The following is a 19,318-nucleotide window of genomic DNA, read 5'->3' as shown; positions in this document are numbered from 1 at the left end:
ACTCAGTAATACAGAAATGTACCATAGGGCGTATTTGTAGACAGCTCATGAATTTACTTTTAAAACTTGATCATACATATTACTGTTATAAGCATTTTTTTCCCCAAAATGTATGCAGCATTGTGTTTTTTCAGGTAAAAAAAAAAAACAAGGTTATCGTAGTTAACTAAAACTAAATGGGGAAAGAAATTGTTATCTAAAAGAAAAACTACACCTTTTGTGAACCTTGAAAAAGGCAGTTAAAATAAAATAACATTATAGAATAAATATGCTTAGTTTAGGTGTTTCTAATTTGGTAAAACTTGTTATCACAAACTGCCTGATGAGGGTTTAAAGGACCCGTTTAATGAGGTTTGGATGTCTACAAGCCTGCGAGTCAACTGCTTTCAAAAAGCTCTGTTTATATTGTAATATCTAATTATTTTCCTAAATCTCATCTCTGGCATTTCCCATGAATGAAAAAAGTAATAAAGATTAAAATGGAACAACATTAAAACACTGAAACCAAACTGAATAAAAAGTCAAAGCGAAACCAAAATAAAAACTAATGAGGAAACACAAATATGTTATAACTCTGGTGTCCACTGTGTGTTTGTCAACACTGAGTTGGAGGACTGTCAGCATCCGTTATGGCTACTTTGTGCTTTTCCCACTGGAGGCCGCTATAGCGCGTGTAATCCGAGCTTGGCCGGGCTGACTGGGACCTGGCTTGCAGTGTCCCTTCTCAGGCTTTATGCATGAGGAGGGAGCCGCTTCCCATAGACCAGGCGCCAAGTGTAGCAGTGCCGTCCGCAGTCTGCCTCAGCACCTCAACCGCCCGCAATGCCCTTGGACACTGGCGCTCCGCTCGATTCCGCCACGCACTGACTAACCGTGACATCTCAGCGAGTTACTCCGGATCTCTACTTTGGGACTTTTTGCGCACACTGTCCTGACACATCTACGCTGGGTGAAACAAATGGGGAAGGTCCAAGGATAACAGGGTGCAGGATTTTGCTACTGCAGAAGACCTGCCGGTACTTCGCTGCCCGGAGGGGGGGCTGGCTGCGCCTCTGTCAGAGACCGTAGTGCTGCATCCACTGTTTTGATCATCTAAACTCACCTTGCATGGATACATCATGGCTACATTTATATGCAGGGTGCAGTTTTTAGATGATACCGATCCATTTAACAGCACCAATTTCCCCGAGCCCACCAGACCGCCTCTGTACACCTTCAGGGAAGATATCCCTCTGATAAATCAGATTGCTGGAGTCCACAGGCTGCTAAAAGCCCCACACAAGGTATGCAACGCACGATTAACCTCTTGATTTTGTTTTTGTGCACGTTTCGTTAAAAGCACGAGTTAAAATGTAACATCAACGCCTAAATTAATAATTAGCTTGAACAGGTCGATTGTGTTACTACCAAACAAAACTAATTGACCAATGTGCAAGCGTCTTAGTAAGCACTTTATTGATAGGGGATGCTGATGGGGCATATACGTGCATTCAAATAGTTACTGATTCTCGGTGTGATAGATAGAATAACTGTAGGCGGTGTTGGCGTAGATTAGATACCCATTATTTGGGGTGGGGGAGGGGCTGCCATCGGTTAATATTTACATCAATTACCCACCTGTGCACTGCCAAGACTTTAGGTGCTCCTTCAAAGTTTGGAAAAAAGTATCCTGTTTGTGGTTGGTAAAGGAGGAGACGCAAACAAATAAGCAAAAAATACATTTGTGGTTGCAGCCTTAATGATTGTTTGACTTGAAAATCTAACCTCCTCAAAGGAAAAAGAACAACTTATTTGTGGGAGAAACAGACCTATTTGCAGTGTCATAAATGGACAGACTGGAAGCCCATGTGGAGAATTAAAGTAGGTTGGGTCAAATCATGCTCAGTTGGTCAGTTCTTGAAGGATGGAAAAGGGTAATTTCCCACTTGGCCTGATTAGATCTGTGGTTTTGAATTGGCAACATGTCTTCCTAATCAAACATGTTTTTTTTCTAGCCCCCCTTTTTTTTGTATTTTGACACTGTTAACCAGCTTTTCTTTAGTCTGAAATAGAAAGGTATTTGTGTTTGATCACCCTCAGTTTTCAGGCTCCATTTACTGCTTGGTTTTTGAGGAGGTGAAGCAGTGCACATTCTTTTTGGTTGCAAACAATGGCCTTCCCAAGATCCAAAATGTTGGAGACAGTCGTTGACAAAAGTAGACCTGAAACCCATTTTCTTTTTCTCCTTTTGGATGCCTCCAGAAGTTAAATGTCTTGGCAAATTTCTGCGTCTTGATTAGATTTTGTGAAGCCCCATCTACTGACCTTTAAATTTAAACAAATCACAGAGACCATATCATCTGAGGTTGAGTCTTTTTACTGAGCATTCATCTCAGTCTGGGTGGAAAGTTGCATAAATGGGGAGTTAATTTGGGTCTTTATTCATTCTGTCAGATCAGTGGTACTCCATCTTGTTTGAGTCAAGCTGGTGAGATAAGTCATAGGAGCCTCAGGATGCTGTGGATCACCACAAGCCAGGCTCTCATTCTGCAGCCTACTCAGTCTGACCAGCAGCATGGGATGGGGACGCTTTCCACTGAAAAGGAAGTGGGCAAAATTAAAAACACAAACAAGGAGCCGATGTACTTTGCACCGTCTCAGTTTAGCTGCAGACCAGCTGGACCGCAAAGCAGACAGAGAGGGAGTACCTGTGGTTGGCTGTGCAGGGCCTGGTTAGTGAGATTTGGTCACATGGGCATTGGTGGTTAGCCGTAAGTTGAGGGGGAAGTCCTTGTTCTTCTCATAAACAAAAACAGTCAGGTGTGGTGACGCAACTGCGTCGTCGCGTTTGACCAAACAGCTCCCTGATTCACACCGTCAGACGTTTGAAAACGAGACTTTAGTGCGACCTTGTGAATACAGCAAGGCTGTCTTGACCCTACAGTGCAGGCCATTCTGTTATAAATAGTACGTGGCCAACACGTGGTGCAGGGGCAATCAAAACAGCTGACATATGCTGTTTTAGGGATTTTGCTGTCATTTTCAGTGGGCATTCTCCAGAGTGGAGATCAGTTGTATGTGCTGGATTGGGTTATACATGGGATGACAACTAGGAAAAGTAGCTGTACAGAGTCGAACATCAGTTTGTAGAAACTGATTTTTATAGCTGCACAGGGTTTATTTTTTCTAGTGAAAACTCTCAGTGAGGGTGGGAGACTCACTTGAAATGCCACCTATGCGTGATGGTATGTCTTATGTACAGTACACCATAGTTTAAAATAGTTTATAGTATCTTTTATTCTGCTTGAAGGCCATTTTGTATAATATAAATCTGGTATTTTTTGCTTCGGTAAAAGGGAGTAATTCCCACCTCACCCAGACATTTGGTTTTCTAGTGAATAATGCATTGTCTTCACCAGATGACAGAGCAGGCATGCTCTTCAAAATGGGCCAGAGTTATTCAAAATATTCAGGTTTTCAGGGCAAATCAATAGCTCATTACTCCTTCATTTACTTTCTTCTCTCTCTGTGTTTTGTATTTTGGGGTTTTGTTGGCCAGAGGCCTTGCATCAGTTTATAAAAACAGAATTTAAGCGAGGTCTTGAAGAATGGACTCTCACTTTACCAATTTCAGTTTGTGGGACAGTTGTTTTTCTGCATTTTTTTGTCCCATAATGAGAAGTTATGGTAAATGCTGCAAAATGTAGGTTCCTGCTTCAGGCCTGTCAGAGCTCCCTTTGAATTCTTTTACACATTGTCATGCAGATTTGAGGTTGTCTTAATTTGGAGTGTTGTCTCAGCTCCTTTCAGAGGAAAACATCCACGGAAAAAATTGCCTTGGACTGGACAGGAAAATTAAGGTTACTGTTGTGGTTTTGTGTTCATGCATCAGGTGTAATGTGTTTTAAATCACTTGCTCTCACAGAAATATCACAAATTGCATCTCCACCTTATCGAGCAAATGTGAAGCTTTTAAAGTGGCCAGATGTTAATCGTCTAAACTGATTTGTAGTCCACTGCGGTTGCTATATAGACGTCTTTACCGTTTTCTCTGCTCTGTCTTCTTCTGCTGGTCAAGTGAATGGCAGCCCCTGTGTGTGATTAAATTAAAAAAAAAAAAAAAGGATGTCCTGTCTACATGTCAATCACTCTGCTGGTCAAAGTTGCAGCTCTGTTAACACACATTACTAGTGAACCATATTCCCTGTTTCCATTAGCGCTACCAAACAGGAAGTGAGTTCATATGTCACCAACACTCTTGACCCATTTTTGGGTCAGAGTGCATTTTACCATTTGGACGAATAGCAAGAACCAAAAAATGTTATTTGTTTCCAAACTGATGATCTGTTTGCTTTAAATCAGTCATTCTTGTGCTGGCACCACTTTTTGTTTGTATAAATAAATAATAATAGAGAACTTGTTTTTCCCTTCAGTGCTTGCAGCCACACTTTTAACACAATGAGATCAAACTGCAGGCTATGACCCGCTGAACTGCTTGGCCCCCTCATCGCTGCTTACAGCTAGCTTTCCAAATGTCTTTCCCATCTGGAATATAAAGAAATTTGGAGTGAGATAGCAGTTTTAATTTTGAAATTGCATGGTGTTTATTTTTAGTTCTTTCTGCCTTAACTGCCTTCCTGGTCAGTGGACCACAGTATGGTGGTTGAAGGGAGAGGCCAGACCTCAGTGTGTGAGCAGAGGAGCTTGTGGTTGCTTCTCTGGACTTGGCCATCACAGGGCCACTGTGGGTTCAAGTCCTGGGCAGGAGACGGCTAAAGAAGTCTCTGCCTCTGATAATCTGGTAGCATTTATTCCTGGATTAAGGGCTGTTTAAAGTGCATCAACCTGGCTTGGTTGTACATTGTAATTCCTGTGAAGTAATCCACACTGATTATATAAAGAGCACCTAAAGTGACACTGGTTAGAGGATAGATTTGTGGCTATATGGAAGAAAAGATGGGTGTACAGATGGGGATTAGTTAATGGCAAATTTGTGTAATTCACTGCAAGTTTTTTTTTTTTTCTTGCCTGTGTTGATTTTGGTCTGCAAGTCAAACCCATGTGTGGGGAATTGCATTTCTTGGTTCCACAGTTGGCTAATTACTGGTTACAGCTGCAGATTCAGCCCAGTGTTTTTGTGCAGTTCAGGTTGTGATACAGAGTGAAGCAGAAAGAGTACAAATATTCAGTTTGGTCTTGTTATCTAATCCGTCTTTTTTAGTATGTAAAGTATAATTTAAAGTATAATATATACAGTATAAAATAGCAAAATGATAAACCTACCTGTAATAATGTATTTGGTTTTTTTGGATTATAATTTAGTGGCATTTGCACAGACATAATTATAGAGCTTATACAATTCATTTCAGTTTAGTTTTGTTTATATAACACCAAATCACAAGAATAGTTACCTTAAGGAGCTTTATATTGTAACGTAAAGACCCTATAATAATAGAGAGAAAACCCCAACAATTAGATGACCCCCTATGAGCAAGCACATGGCAACAGTGGGAAGGGAAAACTCCCTTTTAACAGGAAGAAACCTCAGGAAGAACCAGGGCGCTTGGGGGTGAGGGGTGGGAGACAGGACAAAAGACACACTGTGGAAGAGAGCCATTTAATTATTAATAATAACTAGTAGTTAAATGCAAAGCGGTATATACAGTAAATACAAAAGAGTGAAAAGAAGTGAGTGAAGGTGAAATGCTCAGTGCATCATGGGAAGTATTTCGCACGTGGGTTTACACAACTACTGTGTGCAGCGCCGTTCGTGATGCTACGATGGCTGCTGCCGTTGCTCAGGCTGCCTGTAACGTTACCAAATTTCTAGTTTACCAGCTAACTAATCGCTGTGGTTAGTTAAAGTGATAAGAAAACACTGGCAGGTGCAATGCATCACCTCAGTGATTAACACAACCAAATGAAACCGGGTACACTGGTGCTCTGTTGCCTCACAGTAAGAAGGTCCAGGGTTTGAATCTCGGTGGAGTTTGCATTTTCTCCCTGTGCCTGTGTGAGTCCTCTCCAGGTGTGAATGAGAATCGTTGTCGGTCTCTCTGCGTTAGCCCTGTAACGAACTGCCGACGTGTCCAAGGTGTGTTCCACTTTTTTCCCGATGACAGCTGGGATAGACTCCAGCCCCCCCGTAAGTCTGAAATGGATAAGTGGAAGAAAATAGATGGATGGACAAAAAGGCTAACGTCTACTGACTCATGGTCATGTAGTACGTATTTTTTCAAACATTAATGAAACCCTATTTGGAAACATAAAGTTGACATTCAACAAAAATGCGTTGTTTCTGGGATTGTTGAGTGTCTTACAGGTTATTTAAGGCCCAGCTACTGGTCAGTCCATACAGTATGATTTAAAGTGTCTTCTCTGTCATGCAACATTTCATATTACTATCCCATTTTTATTTTCAAAAGCATGTCAGTCCATAGGCATAAAAAAAAGAAGGAAAAAAAAGAAGAAATCATGGGCCTAACTTGGGCCCCTATGCCTGGTTTTCCTGTCAGGTCAGAATCTGTCTTGTAATCTGGAGAATCACTTGATTCCCGCTACCGACTATGTGCAGAATAGATGTGCTTGTTTTCACTCGCAAGTCTTTTTCTATCACGGCCTGCCTCACCTGAAGAACATCGACAAATAAGTCTTGCAGATGTCTTGGAAAGGGCACGATCTCCTCACCTGTCTCCTGCATCGACGCCGTGCTTTACCTCATCCCCCGATGTCTCCTTTAAAAGATGATATTCGGCTCCGCTTCTACATCTTTTTATATTCCCAATAATCGTTTGGTTTGGGCAGCAAACAAGACAGCTCCGAGCCAGAGAGTGAGTTGGAGAGAGACTGAAAGTTATCCCAACCAACCACATGTTTTGTTTCAGCTCTCAAATATGACACAGTCCTTGAGTGCTGTAGTGCAGTAATGCAGAGTGCTGAACAGATCAAAGCTGTAATGTCTTTCCCAGGGTTGTTCTTTCACGTTTAATTAAGTTACTGTCATATGTGGAAGGAAATTGAACTGCATCGGACCAGGCAATAACTGGTCCGATTTAAAAAACACATGGTTTTGCATGTTAAACTTATGTTTACATGTGTTGTGCATTAAGAGAGAAATTCTTGCAGGCTGCCTATGTAAGTAGTATTTATGGAAGGGTATCATAGCCTTTGTTGCTTTACAAAGCCCAAGTGAGGGCTGACAAAAAAGACAGGTTACTGGAGTTCAACGTATTTGTACAAATCGTTGTTGGTTTAGACACTCGGATTGTTGATGGTGCAGAGCAGTGCCACTCTCTGCACTCGCATCATATGTTCGCCCTCCCATAATGGTATTTGTTTTCCTTTCCTCTGCTTCGCTGTTGGAGCCGCTGTCCCGTGGAGCTGACAGACTCTGACTATAAATAGGTTAATATCTCCAATTTGGAGGTCAACCAGACAAGTGAACAGTCACTCTCATTCTTCATCTCTTTGACCACAGTCTGGTGATGACAACCATTCAAGACCAGACAAATCATACCTCCTCTGCAATGTCATCATATGTGATGATAGTTTATCAGACAGGAGAGCAGCGAGATATGAGGCAGCAGACTGCCAAGCTCGTTCAAATCTGCATGACTTCTCTGCAACCTTGCACAGTTTTTCATTGTAGAGCACTGACAGGAGCTGGTAAAAGAGCTTTCTGTGGTTCACGGCGAACAGACATAGACCTGAAATATGCTACGCATGTGTCTGTGGAGCCATCAAAACAGCAAAGTTTTTAAAATATTTAAAGAAAGTTACTCGTCAAACATTCTTACGAGTCGTTTGTGTGTAGCTATAAAGTTGTGTGCCTGCATGGGCGTGAAACACAAATAGTTATTCAAACGCCCTGGATGTCAGTGCCATTTGTTCAGCTGATGTGTGTCATTCAATTCAGAAGCCCCCAAAACATCTTTCCACTGTCAAATGCTCATAAATATCTCCTAACACAGCATTTTTAATTACATGTTAACTGTTCCTTTTTCCTGTCTAGCCCGATGACTGTGCCCTTCAGCTGTCCCATAATGGAAGCTACTTGGACCTGGAATCTACGCTGGCAGAACAGCGAGATGAACTGGAGGGATTTCAGGAGGATGGAGGGTAAGATAATAATCGCCGCCATTTCTGTCTCTACTCTCGGTGAATGTGCACAGCCCCCGAAATGAAGAACATTCTCTACACTGTGCTGAATTTAAAAAGCTGAAATAAAACTAGATGCTGGCGTTAAAAAACTTGGCCATAATATTCCTTGCACTTCAAAAGGTGCTGCTCAGACTGATGCCAGAGCCACTCAGGCTGAAAACTAAAGTGAGACTGGCACGGTCTAGCAGGTGGATACAGTAATGTACGATGCTTGCCAGATTTTGATTGTCCAGGAATAGATTGTTCCTGTTGCTGTGGTCAAATAGCGGTGCAAATACTTTTTTTTTTTTTGGGGGGGACTGAGTGATTTTAAAGCTTTTGATTACAACAGTCTGACTTAAAAAAATCTTGACAGTCAGGCATATTTCAGTACAATATGAGTATTTTTTAGTGGAAGAGAGATTTGAGGTAGGAAAACAGGGAAAAGCTATAGTATTTAATCCTTGCCACTGGGAATGCATATTAATAAACTTCTTACTATATTCATTTGCCTAATGTAATACTATTAAAGGGATTCGTCTAAGATACTTCTTTGGATCTAGAATGAATGATCCCTTTTCCGAATCTCAGCATTTTGAACTGTGCCCCTCTTAAAAGAGCAGAGAGGAAAGTCTTTACCCCACCTGAGAGTCTCCTAGGAAAAAGAGAGTCTGATTTTCCTCACATAGGTTTTGTGAGTCTCTCAAGGGTATTTTATCTGCATGCAGGTCACTAAAATGATTGTGTTTGTTGTATTTTTAAAAGACATTGCAGTAGTAGCAGTTGCAGGATTTTATAAAGTTGGTTCAGTGGTGACACTGGTGCCCTTTTTCTTAGTAGACTGAAAAATCTTGGAATTTCCAACGAATTGATCTATTTGTGTCGAGTGGCACCAAGGTTGTAATCTTAACCACTTGTGTTCTAGTCATGTCTCATGAGTAATCACCCACATCTCTTTGTGACTTTACTTTGATTCTCATTTAGAGCACTGGGACAGCTACACAGTATACACCCTCCTCACTCACAGCTAACGATTTAGCTATATTGTTTCCGTGTAATGTGTAGGTAGATATTGCTTTGGCTTGACACAGCTCCTGGAGCTGGATGAAGAAAAGGTTCACAGTTGTGTTAGGTTAACTTCTGGTTCATACATTTTCCTTGGCCATTTACTTTATTGGCTCCATACATTTTTTTCATGTACTGTGCAGTATGTTGATATATCCTTCATGTACTGCCCACTTTAGATGATCACAAACCAAAGGTTGGCATGAAAGTTCCTGGTCAGCTGGACCACAAACATGTATGGATTTATTTGTCTAACTTGAAATTCATAAGCTGCTCTCTGGCTTGGTGTTTCTGTTGGAAGTTGGGAGCGCTGGCCTTTCCCAGTTCCAGCTGAAATTGTTAGGAGCTTATTGGAGGCTATTAAGAGCTGTGAGGTTAAAGTGGTCCACTTCTTCTCTCGTCAAAGACTGAGCCTGCATGGGCCGGTGTTGTGCCAGCTGGCACGAGCTGGTATGGATGTGTGTCATTAAACCCACACAGCGTTGTCTGAGGAGGTTGGGAGGTGGGGGGGGTGAAGGTGGTTAGCCAATTATTTAGTAAAAATAGGGCAGTGCTGCTCATTGGCTTTTTACGGTGCTGATGGGCCCAGAATTACGCCCCCCCCCACTGCTCAGTGTTCTTGATTTGATGATTATTGAGCCAATAAAAGGTCTGATGAGGGATTTCACCCTTACTTGTTCCATTTTGTTTTGTTTTCGCTCTCATTTTTACTGCGTATGATCTGTCAGCAGCAGTCACAACACCCAAGCATTTAACCTAAAGAAGAAGAAGAAAAAGCTGACTTGCCAGACAAAACCAACGGGTTGTTTTTTACTTTCTGGGTTTTCCAAGTTTATCTCAAAATAAACCTGCAATAACTTCAGCTGACAAGCGAAAATGATGCTTTCATCATGCTTTCACTATTTTAGCTTTAAGCTAAGTCACCTACCACTAGAAAAGGGAGTAGTGCAATAGTTCTGAGCTCCCCTGATCATTGGCAATTGAATCCATCTGTAATTGATATTAATGACAGGTTACATTCCTGAGGCGCCTGTGTCATACCTAGTGTCTTTACAATCAGATTAAAGTATGATCCTCTGACAGAACGCTGCGAGAGCCAGGAGATATCCATGTCACGGGAGCTTAAGGGCCATAATCACTTCCACGCCACGTTATGTAGCTCAGCTATACAAGATTGTGACTCGTAAATCCCCTTGTCCCCTCACTGATACCACCCCACTTCTGGTTACAAACTGACCATGTAGTCCAGACACGTGCTCAGGCATATCTGCACAGTTCCTGGCAGTCTGTATGTGTATTCTAGCTGTGATAGATTGACACACACGCTCAGTTTTTTGGCGCTGTAGTTGGAGGTGGAGTATGCGGGACGTGTTCTCGTAGGACCAGGATGGATAGAAAAGTTGTAGCAAGTTTGTTTTTGATCTTTTAGGGGAAAAACAGTGTTGTGCGATAGTGTTGAGTTATGTGTCGAGCTTGACACATTGTAAGACATATTCCCTGGCTTGTCTTTATAGGATAACATGAAATGCTGTTATTGACTGGATAATGGATTCAGCATGTGGATTTTTTAGCATTTTCTTTCACCTTTTCGCATTTCACGCTGTAGTAGATGTAATTTCTGTTAGAAAGCCAGCAATTATATGCTGAAAATGCTCTTGCTGGTTTTATTGAGTGTTTCTGATGTGTTTGACAACTATTCAAAAGTCAGACATATTAAAATCTATCCGCTCTTGCTCTGAAGGCCTCAGAAATTCAGCGTTTCTCATCACATCCTTTCATGTCTCTGAGGGCAGCTCTGCTTTCTTTATTTTCGCTTTTTTTCTGACCCACTTGGACATTGTTTCGTAGATGCTCGAAGCACACAAGGTTTTCATTTGAAGGAGAAAAAGTTGACTTGAAAAGAACCAGAGGAATTGTCAGACTTAAAACTTTACCCCACCTGGCTTACTCGGGCACTGGAGGTCCCGCTACAGACGCAGGGATGCAGGAGCCTTCTCGAACAGGGGTGTCCAAGAAGTGCTGAGTCAGTAGACCTCAGCGGGGCCTTCTTGTCTGGCATTAATTGGTCTTTGAGGGGAAGTACTGGCTTTACTGTATTCCAAGTATGTGTGTTCACTTTCTGTGGGTACACATTTTGTGATGTTTTATAAACAGGGCCAGTAATGCTCCCTTAGATAAAGCCAGAGAGCATTGAGCTGGCAGGCATCCACCGGTCCAGTTGCTGCTGCTCTGTGTGAGGATTAAGCCCGAGCTTTATGAGGGTGCTGTACAACGGGGCAGTAAAGGGGCAATCAAGATGAAAAAAAAAGAAAGAAAATAACGTAAGGTTTTATTTTTTTAATTTTGATTTATTTATTTTTTTGCCAGGTACAGTTGTTAACTTTCTGCAGCTGCATTCCTGTTTGCTATGTTTGATAGAGAAATTGATGATGATGAGCATTTGGTTGGTGCCTTGAAATGCGCACTACTTTTTATAAGTGTTCATACTAAATAACAATGTTCATATGTTTTCATTTAATCTATTATGAAGTGCTCTACTTTTGACCATTTGCCTTGTGTAATGGTCAGGAAGTATGACATAAGTAGGAAGTAAGTGGTTTAGATTGCATTCAGTCCTTTCATGATATTATAAAAAGTAGTAATTCAGTAATTCACCTATTTCAGAAGCTTCATGTATATTATGAATCAAGCTTAAATTTGGCTCACAAGATTTTCATGGCTCACTATTATATACCAGCATGCCCCCAATTTGTTATTTAGCTGACATTCTTTATAGTTCTCATTGTTTAAGAAGGTTTGGGCTCCATCTTTTACAGGCCTGCAGCACTGTCTGCAGGAGTGTTCAATTTTCATGTTTAATTGGTGGTGGTGGGGGTCGGGGTCTGAAAACCTCACATATATTCCATGCACGTTTGTTTAATTTGATAATGAGCACGTTGGCCTGTGTAGCCTCAGGTCTCGGTTAAGCACAGGGATACTGTTGCAGCTAAGCGGAGAGAAAGCAGACATTCGTGACAAAATGGGTCTAGTTACCGATTTGCCTCAACAGCATCACAGGGGATAAAGTTCCTGTTTGCCGTTTCATCTCGCAGCGAAGGACCCTGTTGACAGATGTTGCTCCTGTGTCGCCTCTGCCTGTTGCTGGATATTATATTTGATAAACAGTGAGGATAAGCAGACTTCCCCTGTCATGTCATGCGCTTGTGCGCATATCAGCTCAGCCTCCCGCTGACTGGTTGGGGCAGGATAAATGTCAGTGTGTCAGTCTGTCTGGGTCTGTGGAGCAGCTATGCAGTAACTCTGTTTGTATGTGACGAAGCAGCAGTAGGAACTGCCTTCTGCACCGATAGAGTTTTTTCTCTTTCTGTGAGAGCCGCTCACATCCGACGGTTTGAAAGTGACAGTCTGCTGCTGGCACTGCGCCGGTCAGAACAATCACACAAACTCTATGCAGCCAGCATAAAAGCCCATTTGTCAGTGAGCCAAATTAGGAAGGGAGGGGAGGGGGGTGTTGCGCAACTCTACCTGCTGTGCTCTTGTCTGCATTTGGCCTGCTAGGTTTGTTTGTGTGTTTCTTTAGCTAGTTGGGAGGTTAAAGGCCCAATGAAGGATCTAACCTCAAGCAAAAGGGTGATCAACCAACCTTCTTTATAATTTTTTTATTTTTAAAATGAAAGTAATTAAAAACCGTTAAATGATTAGTTCTGGGAGTACCACACACCGAGTATGGGAGCTGCAAAGTATTGAGAGTTGAACTCCTGCATTGTTTTGTCATTTCATGGGCTTTTAAATAAATATATACATTAATGCCAGGCACATCCTTAAAAGAGCAACTTTTACAAACTTCAGTGTCTGAGAATTAACTTTCGAGGGAACTAAACTGCTCTCACATTCACTATCAGGGCTGAATAGCATTCGAGGGCATTGTTGTCGTCTTTGTTTTTGATTTTCATTCGCACATTGTGAGCTCTTGACAGGATGGTGACAGGGTCTTGGCATATCTCCATTAACACAGGGGGTGGAGCTGACCTCAGGGTTGCTCCCATCCTTCATTTTCATTGATGAAGACCTTTTCCCTGATCTGCTTCCTGCTGTGTTCAAACTGCAAATGTTGCCTGAAACGGAACAGAATAACTTGTTGAAAAAGGCTCGAAGATCATTTTGCACCATTTAACAACAGCTTTTCCGCTCCATTATCCTGTCAACATGTGCACCTATGTCTGGCACGCACATGAAAATTGAAATGATCACAATGGTCCAATACCTTCTGACATGTTGCTTTATCTCCGTTTGTCTTTTTTCTTTGTAGACGAGGGAAGAAACACAGCATCATTCTTCGAACGCAGCTATCAGTCAGAGTTCACGCGTGCATCGGTGAGTAATAAAACTGTGCTCCAAACTCTGCCTTTGTCACATTTCACTCTATAATTTGTCTCCTTCTGACTACATCAGCTTTAATTAGCTCTGTCACCAGTGGATTATTTTATGTAGATCCTTGTAAAAGTTGCACAGCAGCACTTGTGGAAAAAAGCCAAGTGACAGCAGCGTTTCAGCAACGCTGCGAACACAGAGCACTGGCAGGGAGCAAACCCTGAAAACATTTTATGTTTTTGGACTTACTGGGTTCTGTCACTTTGTTCAGTTGGGCCTCCTGGTATCTTTGAGCAATGTGAGGGAACCAGCATAGAGCTGAGTGAAAACATATGCAAACATGCATGCACATGGCATGTGTGCCGACCCATACGCTCACACACAAAAAGGCTTTTGATTAAACTGAGGATAGCTAATCTTTTACTAACTGCATTGTACTCTCTGATTTAGATTTAGCTACTTTATTTTTCCACATCTTTATGGGAAGATTAAACCAACAAGGTTTTATCTGTTTTGTTACCTTTTTTAATATTTTTAATACAATAAATTACTCCACGTGCTTTTAAGAAGTCATTTTCCAGTAGAGCATTAAGGCTGTCGGTAGTGTCATTCGGAGGAACACATGCCTCCTCTACAGGCATCAAGTGCAAAAATAACCCAAGGTCTGCAAAGGCTATTAGGCTGTAAATTGTCAGATTTTATATTTGGCTGCTTGCAGTACAAGTGAACCAAAAACACAGACATTTTTCATTTGAATGAGGTCACTATGATGAGAGAACTATCTGAGGGTCCTTCGTGGTTGTTTATTGTACCTGCTGATGATAATGGAAAGGTTGGGAAAATTGCTGTGCCGTGGCAGCTCGTTCAGAGACTGATGAGACAACGGAGAAACAACCTGATTCACTCAAGTTCACACATGTTGATTGCAAAAAAAAGATTTCTCTTTCATGTGTTTTACACTGTAATTATGTAATTGATACAGTAGACCTATCATATGTTACGCATTGTTAAATTCTTGTTGTTAACGATACTGATTTAATAACAGTGGGTAACCAAAAGTCATTTCTAATCAGTGCTTGATGTAACATGTCACACGTTTAACGTGGCTGTACTCGTGAATATTTGGCTGAACACAACTCACAACTGAACTGGCTTTCTTCTCTCCTCCTGCTGGTGCTTGGCTTAGCTTAGTGGAGCCTGGGGAGTGACCAACAGACTTGCTGCTCTTCTCTAAGTGGATGATGACCCTCTTTCTCTCTAAGTTGACAGCCACCTGTTGCCCCTCTCGTCTCCCCCGGTGAATGCCTGGGTGGTTAGCTGATTTATTTCCTCAAGCTGAGGTGGTCACTGTTACTGTAAATTGTCCAGACATTTGAGCCTAATTTTATCTGACTAGTGAGCTTACCTCGTAGCCCCATGAGTACAGAATTACTGGGTGATTTTCTTGCTATGCGTAGTACATAATTCATTAGTTTCCACACACAAATGGTGTGCTACACTTCAGGCTTTGCCCTTGCTCTGTATTAGCAGATGGAGTATTTCTCTAAAACGCCTATAAATTTCAGTGACTTTGTTCTTTAGCTGGACACATTCTGTTGTCTGCATATAATCAATAAACACATGCAATAATATAAAAAAAGCTGCACTCTGTTGCAATAAAATATGTTTGTACTAGAGCCAGTAATAGATGTACGGAGGCATTAAAGTAGCTTTAACACTAAGATTGTCTAAAGCTCTGGATTTTTATACTTTTTACGCACTTAAGCACACTTAAGATTGTGTGCTAGAATAGCACACCCACGTCGTTAAGATATTCTGTTTATCCTAGAGGCCCCCTTCATGAACATGAGTGATGAGTTGGTTACAGCAGTGTGTATTCTAATCGGTATCATTTAGCACTATTTTGTGGAAAACTCGTTGCGTGTATTTCAAGTTTGAATTAAGCCGTACATTGCCTTGTTTATGTTATCTGGGTTTTTTGGCTTTCTCCAAATGTACTCATCACAGGGGCAGCTTTCTATTTGTCTGTCTGTGTGTATGTGTCATGAACCACAGCGAGACCTAATCCGGGCTTCCTTAATCATAGTCATTAGCACTCACATGCATATGTCAAGACAGAAATCTGTGCAACAGAGGGGAGGAAGGAAATGCTTCACCCAAGGAGTTAATGGTTTATTAAACTGCTTTTTACTAATCCGCTGCTGTTGTAATCACAAAGTGAGATCATCTGGTTTCTTTGTGTACTAAAAGTACCTACCTGGCACTAAACTATGTTTTAGCTAAGCGTAATTTCATTATCTTGAGCTGTTTTATAATCACTAACATTTACGATAAATGAAGCCTAAATGACTAGTGTTCACTTTTATGATGTTCAGGTGACTGTTTGACTAGATTGGCTTGTTAGTATGAGGCTTCCTGGAGCTTAGAGGCCATAAACAGTGCTCGGCAATAATGAATGTAATGAATAAGAGTGGAATGGATATCTCACTATAAAAGATCCAGAGCACTATGTGGAGGCAGTCTGAAGCTGTTTAGGTATTTGTATTTATAACGTAAGGTTTCATTTGATGCATTTTTTGTCTTTGGATAACCCGTAGATGTTATAGTTTGAGCTTTGTTTGCATTTTGTAGGACCAGCATAGCAGCTCGGGATTTAGACAATAACCTCAGCTTGTCCCTCTCGGCGCGTTAGCGTCGGGCCCGGCCTGTTTAGATCTTTAGGCTGTTATTGTTGTTGGTGAACTAGATGTGGTATTGAGGGCCTGATTAAAGCAATCTCATGATTATTTTCCTGTTGTCTCCCAGTCCTCTTTTTAAGTGCAGTTTTGTTTCTGAAGCTGCGGGAGTTGCTGTGTTGTCATGGCATGAAGAGGCTGAAGACAGACAGATGTATTAGTGTGAGCCGCAGAATGTTTTAATGGGGATACCAAGTTAAGAATTAACAAATGTCACATGTGCTTTGTGAGAACTGCTAATGATTACAAAGTAAAAATTCCAAAATAGCTTTCCATGGAATCATATATGGACATAGACTCAGTGGGCTGCGTTGGGCCCGCTTTTGCCTTCGGAGTTGCCTTAATTCTTCATTACTGATTCAACAAGAGGCTGAAAACATTTCTCAGAGTTTTGTCAATATTGATATTACGGCATCACACACAGTTGCTGAAAATTTGTTGATTGCACATCCATGACGTGAATTGAAGTGAGAAATGGGAACTTTGGAGGTCATTTGTTGGAAGGAGCCATCAGAAGATGGGCACATTGTAGTCATAAAAGGATAACCATGGTTAGCGATGATACTCGGGTAGACTGTGTGGTTTAATCATGCTCACTTGGTACAAAGGGGCCCAAAGTGTCCCCTCTAACCTCAGGGTATCAACAAGGCATTTTTACCCAGAGAGCTTCTGCTCACTGGGTTTTTCCATTTTCTCTTTTTTAGACCATTCTCTATAAACCTTGGAGTTGGTTATGTGGAAAATCCCAGTAAATCAGCAGTTTCTGAAATACTCATATCAACCCCTTTGGCATCAACAACCATCCCATCTTCAAAGTCTCTCAAATGACCTTTCTTCCCCATTCTGATACTGTTTGAACATCAGCAGGTCAACTTTACGATGACTACATCTATTGAAATGCTACAATGTGATTGGCTAATACTTGTGTGACTGAGTTGTTGAAGAGGTGTACCTAACAAACTGTCAGGTAAGTATATATGATCAGAGCTTGCTCCTCTGCCAAATAGTGTGATTTATGCAACGCTAAATATCTGATGTGGTAAATCTGTCAGCTGCAGTCTGCAAATTATGTTGTCACTGTAATACCCATAGAGAGCCATCACAAGTTAGGGTAGTGCAAAGCTTTTTCTTTCTTATTAGCAAATGCCTTCTATTGTCAGAGGTAGAAATCATACATTTCAAAGCTCAAGTTTGTTGATATTTCCTTTTGAGAGCAGGATCATCTGTCAACACACTGATCCCAGCTGAAGAGTGGCAGCTGTAATCAGAGGCGACACATTCTCGCTGGATTATCTGCCTTGTCTTTTACAACCTCTTATAATCCGGGCTCAGGGCATGAATCATTGTGACCGCTCGTTGTTGACTTGTGTTTTCTCTTAAAGCTATAATTTTGTCAAATTGGTAGTTTTGATCTTCAGGTTCACAACTGAAAACTCTGTGGTCGTTAAAGTGGAAGACTATGAGCTGTAAATTTTCTTCAATTATCCCTCTGCACACCATGCTGGAAGATTAGTTCTTCCTGGCAACTAACAGTGCACATTAAGAGCTTGGGCTCTTTACATGTTTGTTTGTCTAATTAATCTATTATTGTGTGTGTGAATGGGTGATGTCAGCACAATAGCTTAAGATGATAAGATCACCTGTGGGTTTTTCTGTTGGTCCCAGCCACAGTGTCTGTTTTTTCCAGACACCCTGCCAGATATGTACTTAGCGATCTGCACTTTTTGTCCACACACATAAAAGTAATTCCAGTAGTTAACTTGGTTATTAAAAACTTGGGATCTGCATGAAGTTTTTGCTACAATTTTGTAAGGAAACAATGGATTTATTTTCCAAGTTAAAAATGTTTATATTTGAATTTCCTATTTGATTGTTATCCGCACCATTTTAATCCTTTATCTCTTTCACGATGCATATTTAGATGGCTGTATGTACATAGAGAAAATCCCCAGGGTTGGAGTCACCACACTTTGGAGTCAAATCAAAGCATTAAAATCCAATAACAAGCCACATTTGAGGCAGGGGAGTGCCAGGCAAGAGGAGAATAATTAAAAACATGCATATCACATGGCACGTGGGAGACGTAAGATGATCAAATGGCCTGGACTGCCATCGCTTTCACTGGCCTCAAAGAGACTCCAAAATGGGATCATGGACTCAGAGTCTCCCCAGGAGGCCAACCTAAACAACGCTGTGCCAAAGAAGAGAAATCTGAGGCAGCAAACAAGAAAAGTGAGAGGAATGGGTCTTGCTGTTCAAATCATAGCTGATAGTAACACGAGATCACTGGAAGGCTCATCTCACACTTTGACTCATTCTGCTTTTTTAAATGTTCTTTCTGTTTGGCCGTGAGCCCAACAGCCACATGCAGTGAGATAACAACATGGCTTAAGTTAATGTGTCGTTTACGTGCAACAGTGCAGCTCAGTGTTTCCATTCATTTTGCATTATGTCCCTCTGTCGTCGCCCCTAAAATACAAAAATGTTCCATATATATATAAATATATTTAACAGGATTAGAGTTAATTGCTCTGCTGTAGATTTGCTCCACATATTGCACAAATAGACTACTACATCAATTCACATAAGCGCCCTCATCTGTTCGCATTCACTCGCACACACACTCATCCAAAGGTATGCACGTATTAAGAAACCATCTGTTTCCAGTTGTAAGGCCCCTCAGCGCTGCTCCTCACCCATCCAGAAAAGAAGCTCGCTGTCTACATTTTCATCCACGAGGGGAGTATTTTTTTTTCTTGCTGTGTTTACAGGACTGCCAGAGAAGGCTGAGTGTGCAGCCTGACCAGGGGACTAAACATTGTCCCTGTGGATAAGAAGGGATGTTTCAGTGCTATAAATTCTCTGTTTTACTCTTCCCCCTTCACTTCTGACAGCTGCCCAGACTTTTGTAGCAAAATCAGATGACTGATAGGTGAAACTTTTGCAGGTTATAAGAGAATATAGTTTTTCCAAGATGCACATGGCGTGTATGTTGGAGAGCTAAGAGTGGATGCTATGCAAACCAGACC

The 19,318-nt window shown here is 41.4% G+C and overlaps 1 protein-coding gene across 2 annotated transcripts in view; it reads left to right on the top strand.

Annotated features, from left to right (window-relative positions):
* The first annotated feature begins 694 nt into the window (after nucleotides 1–694).
* The window catches only part of fhod3b (formin homology 2 domain containing 3b), a 92,192-nt gene continuing 73,568 nt past the window's right edge, over nucleotides 695–19,318 (top strand). Inside the window, exons 1-3 of one of the 2 annotated variants that reach the window (XM_005472467.4) lie at nucleotides 695–1,283; nucleotides 7,991–8,097; nucleotides 13,493–13,557. In XM_005472467.4, coding sequence (XP_005472524.1) covers nucleotides 1,119–1,283; nucleotides 7,991–8,097; nucleotides 13,493–13,557 — 337 coding nt within the window. In that variant the 5' untranslated portion in view covers nucleotides 695–1,118. The remainder of the gene's footprint in view (nucleotides 1,284–7,990; nucleotides 8,098–13,492; nucleotides 13,558–19,318) is intronic. The other variant, XM_003454428.5, reaches the window with a different exon arrangement.

This window comes from Oreochromis niloticus, linkage group LG11, assembly GCF_001858045.2.
Source record: "Oreochromis niloticus isolate F11D_XX linkage group LG11, O_niloticus_UMD_NMBU, whole genome shotgun sequence".
NCBI lineage: Eukaryota > Metazoa > Chordata > Actinopteri > Cichliformes > Cichlidae > Oreochromis > Oreochromis niloticus.
This window is presented reverse-complemented; position numbering and strand designations above follow the sequence as displayed.